The following is a 14,875-nucleotide window of genomic DNA, read 5'->3' on the forward strand; positions in this document are numbered from 1 at the left end:
ACACTGCCCTTTGCACTCACTCTGCAGTATTAGTTCTATTGTACTGCACCTGGCATTGCTTCGCTGTCCTCAGTGCAGCTCTTCCTTCACAGGGGCACTGTCCCCTACTTGGCACTACAGCATCCAGCTTTCCACTCAGAATAGCCTTCATATGTTCACAGCATTATCCCTACTGCACAGCATCGCTTAACTCAGTTCTCTGCGTAACACGCACAGCCCAAGCTCAGGTATAGGATGGAAATCTATTGGAATAAAATTCTTATGTTATAGAGCTGTCCATTTCGAGATCTGTGGTAATGTGCGTCAGTCAGCTGGTATTATCTTAACACCCAAGACAGGCTACTCAGGAAACGCTGAACTAGAAGATGTCTGAGTAAAATGTGAATAGACATAGTATAATGTAAAACTAACAATAAGAACATAACAAGCATTTGCAATGCAACAGCTCTCGCATTTACGCGAGTTTGAGCTATTGCCATTGTAAATGACAATGTCTTTTATTTATGTTTTGGTTTTTAAAACAGAAATAAAATACATTGTTATTTACAATGCTAATAGCTTAAACTTTTGCAAATGCGAGACCTATTGCATTGCAAATGCTTGTTTTTAGATACCAGCATTGAAATCTTGCACAGATCAGGCGGGTGGGGGGGGTCATTGATTATATAGATATACATATATTTATTACTTCCACTCGCCTCACTCTTCCCTCGCTGGAAACAAACGAGCGTAGACCCAGTATTATTTGTGCAATTCGTTATTTATTTAGCCATTCTCCGCCATAAATTTATATATACATATATGCGACTGCTTCAGATCTTGGCTTTCAACCTTCAAAATGAACTGAGAGCCATGGTAAGTTGGGCAAGAAATACACACAGAGCTGCTGCATTAAAGCTCTATTGGAAACAGCACTGCAAAAAGGACGCATTGTTCATTTCTATCATAGAATGAGTCATTCTCTCCATTGTGAAAGTGTGATGCTTTCATGTCCTGCTGTGATTGTGTTTTTAATTGCAGACACAGAACAACAAAAGCATATTCCTCAACTCATTAACCGCTGTGCAGCAGCCTCCGGCTCTCAGATGTGGGTGTCCTGAGAGAAGCTGTCGCCTTTTTAAGCCCTGAACATAGCAAGGGATAGGCAAGTGGTGGGCAAGTGCTTCAGGGGGCTCCAAAGCCACCACCCCAGCCCTCTTTACAGGCAAGTGGATTCAATGTCGTGTATAAACCACCACTGGGAACCTCTTGATGAGTGTGTGGGATAGATAGGATAATTACACCATGGAGGGCGAGGTGATACGATTGCTCAGCTCACATTAACCCATCTCTTTGTCTTCTCTTCCCCGGTGGCAGGCCTGGCGTTGCAGTGTGAAGTGGGTGGTGCGTCCACCCTATGAATAGTATAGGAGCGGGGGACACTCTGTTCACCCTGGAGCCATGAGCAGTCTGGGAGTAAACGCATCCGATGGCCACGGCAGCTATGTGAATCGGTAATACCCCCTCTGTAGGCCTTCGAATAGGACTGCAAGACTGTGCTTATTTTGAGCCGGGGCTTTCCGGTACTCAATACCAGCAGTTAATTGGTTTCCGGTGCTCGGCATTGGCACCTAATTGTCAACACCATACATAGAACAGTCTACCACATGGTGGCGCTGCTCATCTGATTTAGAGATGAGCAGAACAACGGTTGTTTAGGAATACAATACACATTAAAATTGCCAATACCTGCCTCACCAGCCATTTCTTTAGCTTTGGGGACCTGGAATAATCTCAACTGTCGCATTTACATGCGAGAGAGAGGATTAGTAGTTGTTTTAGCAGCGATGGGTGGTGCAAGCTGCAGTGGCCTCCCAGGCTGAGCCCTGGCACTTAATATTTTACAAATTAAGCACTGCTGCAAGGTGATAAAACTCCTGAATGCCCTGACCAGGAAGCCCAAAACATGCTCCCACAGGACAGCAGCATCCACAACCTGCTGGTTATCGCATAGTCTGTTGGGCTGAGCGTGATACTGCGAGACTGGGTCTTCGTTATGACGAGCGTCAACGTGCCCGTCGCCAGGAACATGTTTTAGCAAGATAATGGTCAGCGCCATTGGAAATATGTGCAATGAAAGACCAAATCGAGCAGCCAGTTGACTAAATTATGCACGAGGAAAACGCAAATCATGCTGCGATGAAAGACAAATTATGTGGCATATTAAGTGTATAAAGAAAAAAAATATGCTTCACTCTGTGGCACTATTGTATAGTTACTTTTACATTTTAAAATAAATAGGTGCAAAAAAGTATTGTTATGCTAGGAAAATGCATGGGTTGCTCAATAAAGAAAAATATACACATGGAGCAGATCCTATTCTGCGTGTTATTTATCAAAAATGTTTTTGTTTTCATAGCAGTATGAGAATGCTAACACTGTGCTTTCTCCCTCCGAGACAGCAGTAGATTGCAACAATAATTTGCACAGTACTCAGCAGAAAACAAGTCCTTGTGTCCAATCTTGGAATGAAAATTGTGCCTACTGTAGCTGGCTCATTACAGTTCTGTTTTAACTACAGGGCGTCTAAAAGCTGCTCTGCAGTGCAGTATAATACATTCATATTTTTGTGAACGTAAAGCTTTCCCTGTAGGATACAGCTTAGTAATCAAGACAGAGGGAACAAAAAAGATATTCAAAATGTTTGAGATTATTAAAATACCCATTGAAATAACCGCGGATTCAAAAACTGCGCCTGTGATGTAAACAGCGCAACAAAACATTTCAATGAAAAGGAAGGAATCATTCTCTTCAAGCAGTTTGAAGAACATATATAGGAGGTATTCTGTGAATTATGTTACAATAGATCACATACCTCCCGCTGACAAAAAACAAAAGAACTTTCAAGAAAGGCCTATTGATAAGGATTGATCATGGTGCAGTAATTGACACACGATTGTTTTTAAAAAAAGGCCTTTTTAAGGACTTTATTTTCGGCTGCATTCAAAAGCACTCCCACTCCATCAACTGGGAAAGTTTAAATCTAATCAGTGGGAGTACCCTTCTACAGACCGCACCAACCAGCAGCTGACCGTGACCAGTGTCCTTTTGAAATGTGTGAGGAGCAGCGTTGCACCCAGTGTGCAACGATTTTAATAACTTTTAACATGCTAGAGCTTTAAACGCGTTTTTTCTTTTACAAAAAAATGCAAATTATGCTTCATGGTTATGTGGCAATTGTTGCAAATACAAAAGCCACAGTTGCGTAGTCACCGTTTTCTAGTGGCAAATGGCTATTGCTTACAATAGTTTTCATATAATTGGTGTCAATGTGCTAGTTCAGTTCAAAGCATGGGTTTATTTAGACCTCAGTATTTTCAACAAGGATTCCTAAAACAAGATGAAATGCAAATACAAAAATACTCAACATAAAACACAGTATAAAATATATTTAAAGCTCAATTCATCCAGCCAATAAAATCTGCGCTCTCTAAAATCATCATTATGCTAGTTTGTCTGTGGGATTAAACGTTCTCCACACTATGGCTCACACTTTCCATTCACTGTCACATTCGACACACCATGAACTGGTCTGATAAGGGAAGCACTCCAAAGATTCCTTTGCAAAGTTTTTAAAGTTGTAAGAAAATGCTACTTGCCTGATATCATAGCCATACATATCCTTTTCAGGACGTCCATGTACTATCCAATGTGCCAGCTCCTTTCCACAACCCCCTCCAAGCATCATCCCTGCCAATCAAAAGGAGGAGTTGTGAGGTATAACCATAACCATAGGGAATTCATGACATTGAGACTCGAGAAGGGTGAAAATGCAGTGACATAGCAAGGGAGGGGGGGGGGGGTCCGCCCTGGGTGGCACCGGCTTTCAGGGTGGCGGCCTCTCCCCCTCCCCCACACACTCTTACCTTTAGCTGCACGGGGCAGCAAACACAGGATTCTTTAACCAGCAAACCCCATCCCCCTTACGGCTGCTGCGGGGTATCAAAGGCTGGGACCACCACGGGCGCCAAAGGGCCTAGCTATGCCACTGTGACAATGAGGAGGAAATGATGGAAGGTGGGAGTGAGGAAGGAGGAGTTGTCATAGATTAGAGCAAAGAGGGTACTGGGTAGGAGGTAAGATAAAGAAAGACCATTGCAAATGTGGTGAAATGGCGTATTAATGATGGTTGGAAATACAATTAAGGAGAAAAAAGGGTATGGCACCGTACGTTCCTTCATATAACATATAACACAACGCAAAGGTATGGTGACCGGTCACCGTACATTTGCGTTATGTTAGATGGTATAAATGATGGTTGGCAGAGTCCGGGTGAAGCTGGTATGAGAGATGAAGGGGGAAAAGTCCGACGAGGGGCGTGGTAAGACCACAGGGGGTAATACCACAGGTAGAAGAGCGCTTGTATTAATGATGGAGAACAGGTGAAGAGAGGGCCTGAGAAGAAAGTTAAAAGAGGCAATGGTGAGAGAATTGAAGAAGAGTCACGGATGGGTGTGGGCACAGTGGAAGAGATAAGACAGAAGAGAGGGAAATGGGTAGACTGAGGAAGAACTACAACACCGGAGAGGCATGGACTGAGGGGGTAGGAAAGAAAAAATTAGCCAAGAGCAACAACATAGATTTTAGAGATGAGGTAAGAATCAATGGAGGGGTAAACAGAGGGAGAAAACAGTACGAATTATTGCTTGGTATACATGTGCAACACACATTAGGTTCTACACGCAGTAAACACAAGACAAAGTCATTGTTGCAGTCTTAAACAGCCCAAAAGAAAAAAGCTGAAGTACATTGGTTGTGTTAGTCTGCGGAAAAACTGTGTAGTGAAAGTAAGGTTCTTCTATCCCCAGTAGCGTAGCTAGACTTTTGGCCACCCATGGCACCGCAGGCAAGAGTTCGCACCATCCTCCCCGCCCCCCTTGCTACGCCACTGTCTATCCCCAGTTTGCCCCAGGACCAGAGCCATCTGAAAAAGTTAGAAAAATCATATCAACAGATTGTCAAATCGCCCTACACAGGGCTAGAATTGCAAAGATGGAGTCATCCATTGGGTCTGCTCCTGCAGTGACAAAAGTCATTTTAAGAATACGGGCTGCTGGTGCCCAGCCTTTCTTCATGCATACTAAATGCGTACTACAAGCTATAATTATACCCCAAAAGCAATAATTTGCCCAAGGATTAATTCCCCTAGGCAGGGAAAGTGGACTGCTATGTGTTGCTCTGTAAATTAGGCGCCCTTTCCAGAAGGAAATGTACCCGAAAACAGTAACCAACGAGAAAGAGACAGTGCCCTGCCAGGGGTAGAGGTTTTGGGGGCCTGGCCACAAGGGACAACTACAGCATAAGATGGGTCATTGGTCTTCTCCCTCCTACCCTACTCACAATATTTTTTTTAAAAGCTCAGTATGGAGAGGTGCGAAGAATGCACCGTTTTCCAATATTTTTGAAGTATTAACATTATTATACCTTGACAACTACAATATTTTTTCAAGCATAGCGAGACATACAAAAAATGAAATGCTCAGTAGTGTGTTAAATAGTGTTATTTTTAAACTTGTGATCAATAAAACGACTGAAATATGAATAGAACATATTAGGAACTACACATAGGCAGGGGCGGCTGGCATGGCTCGCGGATGCGTTGGCCGCAGTGGCTGTCGCACGGGGGTGGGGGGAGCGGAGTTTAGAAATACATTATTTTACCTCGAGGCCGGGTCCCGTGTCTTAGTTTTTGCTGAGTCCTCTTCCAGGAACAGAAAGCAGACAGCCAGGCTCCCTCCCCTAAGCGAATCACAGCACTGCAGTGCAGCAATGTGATTGGTCAGAGCGTCTTGACACGGCGCTCAGCCAGGGGCTGTGGGGGTGGACATGTTCTCCATGCAGGCTTTAATGCAGCCTGCATGGAGAACAGGGAAGTGCGCATGACTGGTTTGGGCAGCACGAGAGGGCAGACCAAACAGACACTGCACACTTGAGTGGGCAAACCGGTCCTGCCATGCCCTGCCCTGCTCCGTGAGCAAAGCAGCCCCGCCGAACCTCCCGCCCGCAAAGGAAATATAACATGATAATAACTGGAAGTTATTATCATGTAATGTTTCCACTTCTCGCACTGCTTGAAAGCAGTGGGGCGATGCTCTTCTGCCATAGGTTTGTGGTTTTTCCCTTAAGCCTGCCTTCGTGAAGTGTGAGGCAAATGGTGAATTTGTGGCACATTTTACTAAAATCCACAGATAGTCCTTGAATGTCTTTAAGGTCATTAAAGTTTAGAACCACATTGGCACATGGTTTTGAGCACACAGACATGGTGCATAAGAGGTCCTTCCACCGTCAGTCAGCACTTTCCAAATCGTGCCTGCCTTCCGCGGGAAAGACATCAATAGAACCAGGACAGGTAGCCAAGTCAGGTTGCTGGATTGTGCCCGATCCTAGAACCCAGTGAATACGTTGTGCAGGTGGCGGGCACCAGCACTCTTTTATTAAGGTAGTTTTTATCTTCATGCTTCGACACAGAGCAAGAGAGTGAAAGGCAAAAGAAGTGTGAGAAACATAGGAAAATAGTGACAGAAGAGGATAGCAGAGATGAGAAGAACTTGCAAGAGTAAAAGACTGGAAGTGTAGGAGAGTGGAAGAAAAAGGTGTGAGATGGAATACAAACTAGGCAACCCTGGCAGTCGGTAATGCCAGTGATGGGGTTCAAAGAAACATCTTGGGCCCCTGCACTCTGTTTTTAACAAATTTGGCTCTATTTAGACAAAAACATGGACAGCGACTGATGCGGTCACATTTGGACGCCAGACCCTTGCTCTCTACTAGATTTTCTGTCTGTGGCTGCCTGAACAGTGCTTCCACGTTTATTACCAGGAGGTAGGCAGTGCGATTCAAATGATGAAGAAACCTCAACCAATGAGGTGAAGAAGAGCCCCTCTTTTCTTTCTTTTCTTCCACTTCCACATGCACAGGACTTGGCTGCTTGAAGCTCCCCAAGTTGTAAAGGTTAGGCAATATTGCTGATGAATTGTATTTGCCAGCATTATGCCTCATTATACGGAGGGCATTGTTGTCTAGTTGAGAAGATAAACTTGCTTGTTCTTGGACCCGTGGTCTGAGTGTTTGCGATCCCCTAGTCTATCTCTTAATATCTTTATTTCTGACCTACCTTCCGACTTGGACATGGGCAATGCTCATGAGCCAGAGTTGGGTGGGCTGCCATTAGCCAGCATTCTCCATGCAGATGACATAAACCTGTTGATCCAGGACACAGCAGGCCTGCAAAGTTGTAACTTTTTATGGGTAATTATACTTCCAAATCTTGCCATGAAATCAATAAAAAAAATGAAGGTAGTTACATTCTACAGAACTAAGTAGTCAAAAGCAGGCCTATGGTTCTTAAACAGCTCAAAGCTCTCACAGGCTCAAGAATACAAGTACCTCCAAACGATCTGTTAGACCGGTCAGTCTTAGGGTGGCCTTCCTGCAAACCTTTTGCCTCCCTCCTCCATTTTGTTGCTGATATAAATTTTGCTGGCCTAAGGACTCAGAACACTTTCTAACCAGTGCTAAAGTGCTCGGTAAGATTGGCTTATTCCCAGTTGACATATTTAATTTACTTATAAGTCCCTTGTAAAGTGGTACATGCACCCAGGGCCTGCAAATTAAATGCTACAATTGAGCATGCAGCACTTTTTGTGCCACCCACTTAAGTTGCCCTTTAAATAGCTTTTAACTACCATTTCAATCTGGCCAAATAATCCTTTGCCCAGGCCAAAACCTTCCTTTTTAATACATATGCCACACCCATGTTGGCCCTGGATAGCCCAGAGGACAGGGTGCAGTGTATTTAAATAACTGGGCATGTACTTTTAAGTTTTACATGTCCTGGTAGTGAAAAACGATTACATTTGTTTTTCACTACCGCAAGTCCACCCTCTCCCATGGATTAACATTGGAGTTGCATTATTACATTTAACACCCTGTAATTTCAAAATGGGAGCAAGTACTGAGCTCATGTTGGATGTCTTTGGAATTGTAATGAAAATCCTAACTCACAGTGAAGTCGGATTTTAAATTGCAATTTTGAAAATGCCATTTTTTTATTGACTCTTTTTCATGTCTATGAAAATAGAAGACTATTTTTTTGTTTATTTAAATTTTGTGTCAAATAAGTGTCAGGCAACAGGTGTCATTTTGGGAAATGGTTGTGTCATGTGTAATTCAAATATATGAAACATTTGTTTTTGAATGTGTTATATGTAATGATGATTTGATCTAGGACCCAGGGGCCCCTGATACCTTTGATTTATGCGATCTAATGTTTTGACATAAGAAATGTGCATAAAATAATCACAAAATTGGAAAATAAAAACCAAGGTTCACAGTAAATAAAATCCTTAACCCCAAAAATCTATGTTTTTGTAAACCATTCCAGTCAAGGCAAAACAAAACAAAGCTGTTTACATTATTGATGTGGACTAGCCGTAGGATTGGTTATAGCCACAACCCCTAAAGTTTAAATAATTTTTAGAAAGTTGCCATTTTCCTGTCTTAACCATTTAGAGCCTGTAGCCGGTACCTGGGTCACATGACTGGATGTAGCTGGATGTAGCTGACAGTTGAGCTGTGTGTATTTCTCCTAGACAGCCACATACTTAGGTGTGCCTGAATGGGCCATCACTGGCAGGATGGGAGGGTGGAACTGAACACAGCTCTAATTATACTTTAATAGGCTGTGTCCTACCTTCATGCAAAGGGGTGCATACTCCCTATAGTTAGTTTGGAACTAGGACAGGGAAGGCAGGGTGCCTGGGTACTTCAAAGGGAAAACATATAGAAGCTTCTACTTCACTTCAAAGGCACAACTGGGTATAAATACTGGACTTCAGACCAGTGGATACTTTGCCAGGAAGAAGGACTGCTGAGCTGACAAAGGACTGCCACTCTGCTGGACTGCTCCACGTTGCACTACTGCCTTGATGTGCTCACCTCTTGCCTGTTGCCCTCTGCCTGGGTGAGAACTGGGCCTGCATCTCTTGAACCCAGGACTCCCAGAGTGACTCCAAGGGTTAGTGTGCTGGCCTACTGTTCTGAGCTACAGGAACATAACAGGCTGCCAACTACCTTCATTAGCACCTAGCTCCAGCTGGAGTAAGCCCATGCCCCCCAAGTCATGCCCCTCAGATCCTGGATCCTTGGTGTGACCTCAGAAAGGATGAATGGAAGTTTCTGGGCTCTTTGCGACCGCAAATGGGCCCGGTGGTGCTGAATTCTTCACACAGCCAGGCAAAGCAAAGTTCCGTCAGTCCGACTCTTTGTGCTACAGCATTGATCGCTTGTGTGGAATGACCCTGCGAAGCACTGGCCTGACTGCAAAACACAGGTCTGACCACTTGTGTTGACAGCAGAATCCTCGCAGTACAACGACAAGCCTCCGCGATGCCTGCCCAGCTCTTCAAACTACATCGGCGACCGTCCACAATGCTTCCTTGCGGCCCCCTCCACTGCAAACTGAACTCTTGGTGCTGGACTGAGAAGGGAACTTTTCAGTTGGACTAACCTGGTCCCTGATTCCGACCCACGCTCCATTGTGGGTGGCCTGAACTTGTGACTTTTTCCCGGTCTCATACCACCAGATAGCCACAGATGACGCTTTGTGTTTTTTAGCACTATTGCCCCCTCAAATCTTTAAAAATTCAGAACTCCGGCTCTACTGATTTTTTCTCATTTTGATCTTGTTATATTTATTTAAAAAATCACAATTTTTCTAACCCGGTTGTGGGCTCCTTTTGTTGTGTGTCTTCACTTTGTTACTGTTTGAAGTGTTGCATAAATACCTCACATAGTGCCTCAGAGTTCAGCCTGACTGCTCTGTGCCAAGTTACCCGAAGGATGAGCACAGATTAATTCACGGTGTGCTTGTGACTTTACCCTCAGAAGAATTGTGGTTTCTGCTTGAGAAGGGTTTCATCTCCCTGCCCAACCAGTAACACAGTTTCTTACAGAATCCTACTGGGAAATTGAGCACGCGATCCAACAAGGGCAATCTCGTTCATAAAGAGCAGGTACACCATTCCAGTTTAGAGCAAGAGTGTAGCTGGCTCCTGGCCACCCTTGTAGGCCTTCGAGAGAAATGAAGAAAGTCCCCCGTAGTTGTCCCATTGGGCGCGCAAATTCTTACGAGTTTGCTTCTAGAACATGAATTGCCTAAAGGCAAAGATCCATGATGAGCAAATCGTAAATTACTGGAAGCACTTATAAATCATCCTTCTGCAACAAACATAGGGATTAGATCCCGTCCCATTTATAGGATTTTGCGAGTTAAACAACCCTTCTATCAAACCCTACGCTAAAGGTTCTCCAAGGAGAGGCCTATATAAATACATAGCCATTGATTTTAATACTAATACATCCAACCCAAAGTTCAATCTTCCTTGGCTGCTGGTGTCTTGTTGGAAAACTGGTCTGTTACAATTAAGAACCAGCTCATTATTCTGAACATCTATATAAATGTGGCACGTAGCAACAAGAGAGAAGTAGCGAGAGAACTACAACCTTTCTTAACTAACCTCAAGGGTATTTACAACTCTGCTGAATTCATTCTTTCAGGTGATTTAAACATTGAATCATTCCTTCTTGACCAATTTGACTCCCAAGATTTGAAATGGCAGGTGGCAGCCAGGAGGCCTATGAAAGAGGCAAAATCCAACAAAATCAGAGGAGAGATTCTGTCAGCGTGCATGTCCATCAGGTGCAGTCATTTAAAGGCAGCTTTGCTACAGACAATCCACTTGTTTTCACCCATTTCTACCTACAATGCTGGTTCCACAATTGATTTCTCCCTGGTGTCACGAGGACTGGGCAATATACTCACTTCTTCAGAATAGATCTGCGCACCAAAAGTGACCACTGCCCACAGGTAACAGTGTTACATACCGAACGAATGACCCTTCATAAGGCACGCCCCCTGTTATACTCCACAACCACCAAAAAATGTGAAAATATTCAAATGGAATGGTTATAAAATGTGAAAATATTCAAATGGAATGGTTATCAAACATAAGAGCAATGTGTAACTCTCCTAGAACAGGCCAGAAACGTTTCACCTGTCTTCTGGCATGGGATCTCTGTGTCAAAATCTGCTTAACCATTATCCCAATACCACTTGTAAAAAGGGACATACCAAAGATAATTCCATCTTTCACAGGTGACGGAGTAACGCTTGTTCCAAACAGAAATAAATAGTCATCAAAGAACTCTTAGCAAATATCTGGCAAACCCTCAATTGATTGAAAACATCAGGTCATTTAGACAGAAGTATAAAAAGCACTCTTGGATCGCAAAGAAGGAGGCCAACAACAACGCCCAATGGGCAAAACTGATTCACGCATGCAAGACGAAGCATTCCAAAACCTTGGGGAAGACTGTCAACTCCCTGGAAAGGGCACATCACATTACGTTCCATGGTAGCATCAGTGAACAACGAGGATAGGTCATATTGAAAGCCATTTCAGGGAGTCAGGGGTCCAAGCAACCACCAAATCAAACTCCGGCATCTTGGCCTCATCAAGCGATATGCAAGCAAAACTTTGTGGTTCTCCCAACAAAAGCTACAAATCATCTTCAATAGGAGCAAAACAGAAGGCACCCCTGGCCCTAACAGGCTCCCACAAGCACCCTAATACAGCATTTTGGGTGGTCCCACTTACCTCAATATTGAATTCCAGCTTGATGCTAACCATCGTACCCGAATCGTGAAGTGGAGTGATTCTCACCCAATATTCAAAGGCGGCTGTAAATCTGATCCATTGAATTACAGGCTTACTGCCCTATTCGACAATGAAACAAAATATTATGCTGGACTTTTATTGAAAGACCTGTGCTCATGGGCAGACAAGCACACAATAATTCTATTCAATCAAACAGGCTTTCATCCTGTTGTGAGTACCTTCACAAGTGTAAGCCCCCTAATCCCCTTGGCCAACAAGGCGTACGAAACAAGGACATCTCTGCATGCCTGCTTCATCGATCTTAAGGCAGCCTTTGACCGGGTGAACAGGTCGTTACCGTGGGAGACGTTTGTCAATTGGGGGATTCCAGGACCCCTCCTGAAAGCAATTGAACTCCTTTATACCGATACCTGGATCCGTATAAATCTAGGTGACATCAATAGTGTATCAAAGAAGGTTTGGACAAATATCAGTTTGAAGCAGGGATGGGTACTGGCTACAACTCTGTTTAAAATCTTTACTTCTGACCTACCTTCCGACTTGGACACGGACAATTCTCATGAGCAGAAATGGAGCAGGCTGCCATCAGCCAGCATTTTCTTTGCCAATGACATAGTCCTGTTGAGATGGACCAAAGTGGGCCTGAAAGACTGTTGAATTCTTTGGGCAATCATCATTCCAAATCATGTCTCGAAATCAATCTCGAAAAGACTAAGGGAATTACTTTCTCCAGAACCGAGTCAAAAGCAGGCCCATGGTTCTTAACAGCTCAAAGCTCACACAGGCTCAAGAATGCAAGTACCTCGGTGTAATTGCTGACTCTAGATGCTCTTTTTCTGCCCATAAATCTGCAATAAAATTGAAGTCGTTCTCATTCCTGGTAGATTTTTTTTTACTCTACAGAAAGGGCTTTAGGGTCAGTCTATGCTCTTGTTGCTGTATGTGCTGAAGCTAAACTCCTACCAACCCTCGTATTCGAGTGTGAGCCTGTGTGCGGCGGCAAAGTCAAGTTTTTAGAGTAATTACATCTCATGGTCTACAGACAGCTCTTTCAACTGGCCCTGAACTCTTCCCCATGTCAAATAAGATTTAAGTGTGGCCTACTAAACCAACACCTAGCAAGGCAAGGAGCTTTTTTTTTACATTTTGTTTTAAGTTAAGGTCAGACAACCTTGGATTAACTGTTCTAGAAAGAATGATCAAATCCTGTCTTGAAATCCACTTTAGAGATTATTTTCAGCACAGCTTGCAGCCCCTTCATGCTCAAGAGCTATGGGATATGTTGGTTTCTATTGCAGTTTAAAAAACAACTCATCAATTGTAGCATTCGCCTGGCGTCCTTCGTGGAAGCATACAAAGGTTTACAAGGAGATCACAGGCATGGATCATGATAAAGTGATATCGCCAGTATTGAATGCAATCATATCTGGCCAGTTGTTACTCAAAACAACTCAAAATGCAGTACATTAACCAATGCTTGGGAGGCTTGCCCACTCTGGACCACCAACCTCGATTGTTGTGTAAGTCCTCTGATAAATCATGCAGATGGTGCCATCAAGTACAAGAGTCAAGACTCAGTGTGATATGCATCTGCCCGGCACTACTCACTGAACGGAGATCCCTTCTGTGTGCCCTCTTTAATCAACTGGGGGTAGGCAGGTGTAGGCAAGCCATCATTGAGTGCAATAATAGGCTCAGCAATCATCTTAACATCCAGACGATTAGATTTTTGGCCTTGGTATTGAAAAGGCACACAGGTGTCCTTAGGGCCCATAATGCTAGGATACAATCAGATAGGTGTATTCAAAAGACTAGTGAGTCCTATTTTGACTCAAAGAAGATGCAGATCTCAAAATTCTATACTGTACACTTTGCACTTTATAATTTTATTGTTAATGATACAGGTTGAAATGGCATGAGCATTTTTTTCTCAACAATAAGCTGTTGGCATGGTTTCCATTTCCAGTTTATGACACTTCCGGCCATTGTGTTGAAACGACTGACAAGCCTTCTAAGTCTGGACAATACTGGCAGGTACACAATTGAACTCCAGTATTGGCACCTGCGTTTCGACACTTTTGTTGAATCCGATGTCTTGACACTTCTTTAAGGTGCACAATTGAACTTTCTTTTAAATTAGTACCTTGGCACCTCGGTACATTTCTAGACCTTGGAGGTTTAATTCAAAGAGGCACCTTAGTCACCGTGCTGTAAGGCTATTTTTTTAATTTATACTTTGAATTTGTGCAAAGTGTTTAGCACCTCTGAATCGGTGCACTTTAGATGAAACAATGTGCTTTTTATTGAATAGGGCACTTCTTCTATCGCATGCCGCAGGGTCCTTTTTATTTATATTTGAATTTCCTGTAAATTGTTCGGCAAAGGTTTTAATTAACAATGCAATAAAACCACATCTGACTGCTAACATGAGCTAAGCTTTTGTTTGGAAAACAGTTTCTTCGCCTTGACCTGCGAGCACTGTCTTTTGCTAGTTGTATTGGAGGGGGGGGGGGGGGGGGCATTATAATGGGGGTGCCAATCCCATCCAGGCCCACCAATCCGCAAGGAGAAGAACCTGGCTGAAAAGGTAATACACTGTGAGCGAGAGCCCTTTAGAGGCTGTCTCGAGATCCACAAAGCCATGAAAGGAACCAGCTATGATCGTCTTTGTTCAGCCCAGACCTCTCCGGAAAGGCAGACGGCAGCAGCCGCAAAGCAGAGTCCATGCTCTTCCGAAGCAGAACAGAGGGGAAGTGAAATGAAACACCCCTTGCCAGCACAGAACTATCTGTCTTGGAGGAAATCCATGTCTTTCCTGCAGAAATGCACAAGATGTTTTCCTTACACAGCAGATGATTTTCGTTGAGCATCACCAGCCATTTCCCACAGCGCAAACCATCCGACTACCACACTGCACAATTAGTGATCTCCTGTACTGCATATCTAGATCTCTGCATAGGCAAGGCAGTACTTACTTCTGCTGCAGAACTAGCCATTTCCCGAAAGGAAACCCCACCCTCTTTTATAATAGAAAGCCAACCCTCTGCCACAGTGCAGAATCCAGTCCCTCGTAGCCCACGTTAGAGACTGAGCACTTTGATGTACTCTAGAGTCAATCATCTGTCTATTGTGCAACAAGGTCTCTCCCACACTGTTGG

General features: G+C 43.8%; 1 protein-coding gene across 5 annotated transcripts in view; it reads right to left on the bottom strand.

The window, feature by feature from the left end:
* Positions 1-14,875, bottom strand: part of SARDH (sarcosine dehydrogenase) — a 613,955-nt gene that overhangs the window by 368,420 nt on the left and 230,660 nt on the right. For all 5 annotated transcript variants that reach the window (XM_085612553.1, XM_085612590.1, XM_085612570.1 and 2 more), the window contains exon 10: positions 3,639-3,729. In XM_085612553.1, the coding sequence (XP_085468679.1) occupies positions 3,639-3,729 (91 nt within the window). The remainder of the gene's footprint in view (positions 1-3,638; positions 3,730-14,875) is intronic.

This window comes from Triturus cristatus, chromosome 1_2 (genome assembly GCF_964204655.1).
Source record: "Triturus cristatus chromosome 1_2, aTriCri1.1, whole genome shotgun sequence".
NCBI classification, from domain to species: domain Eukaryota; kingdom Metazoa; phylum Chordata; class Amphibia; order Caudata; family Salamandridae; genus Triturus; species Triturus cristatus.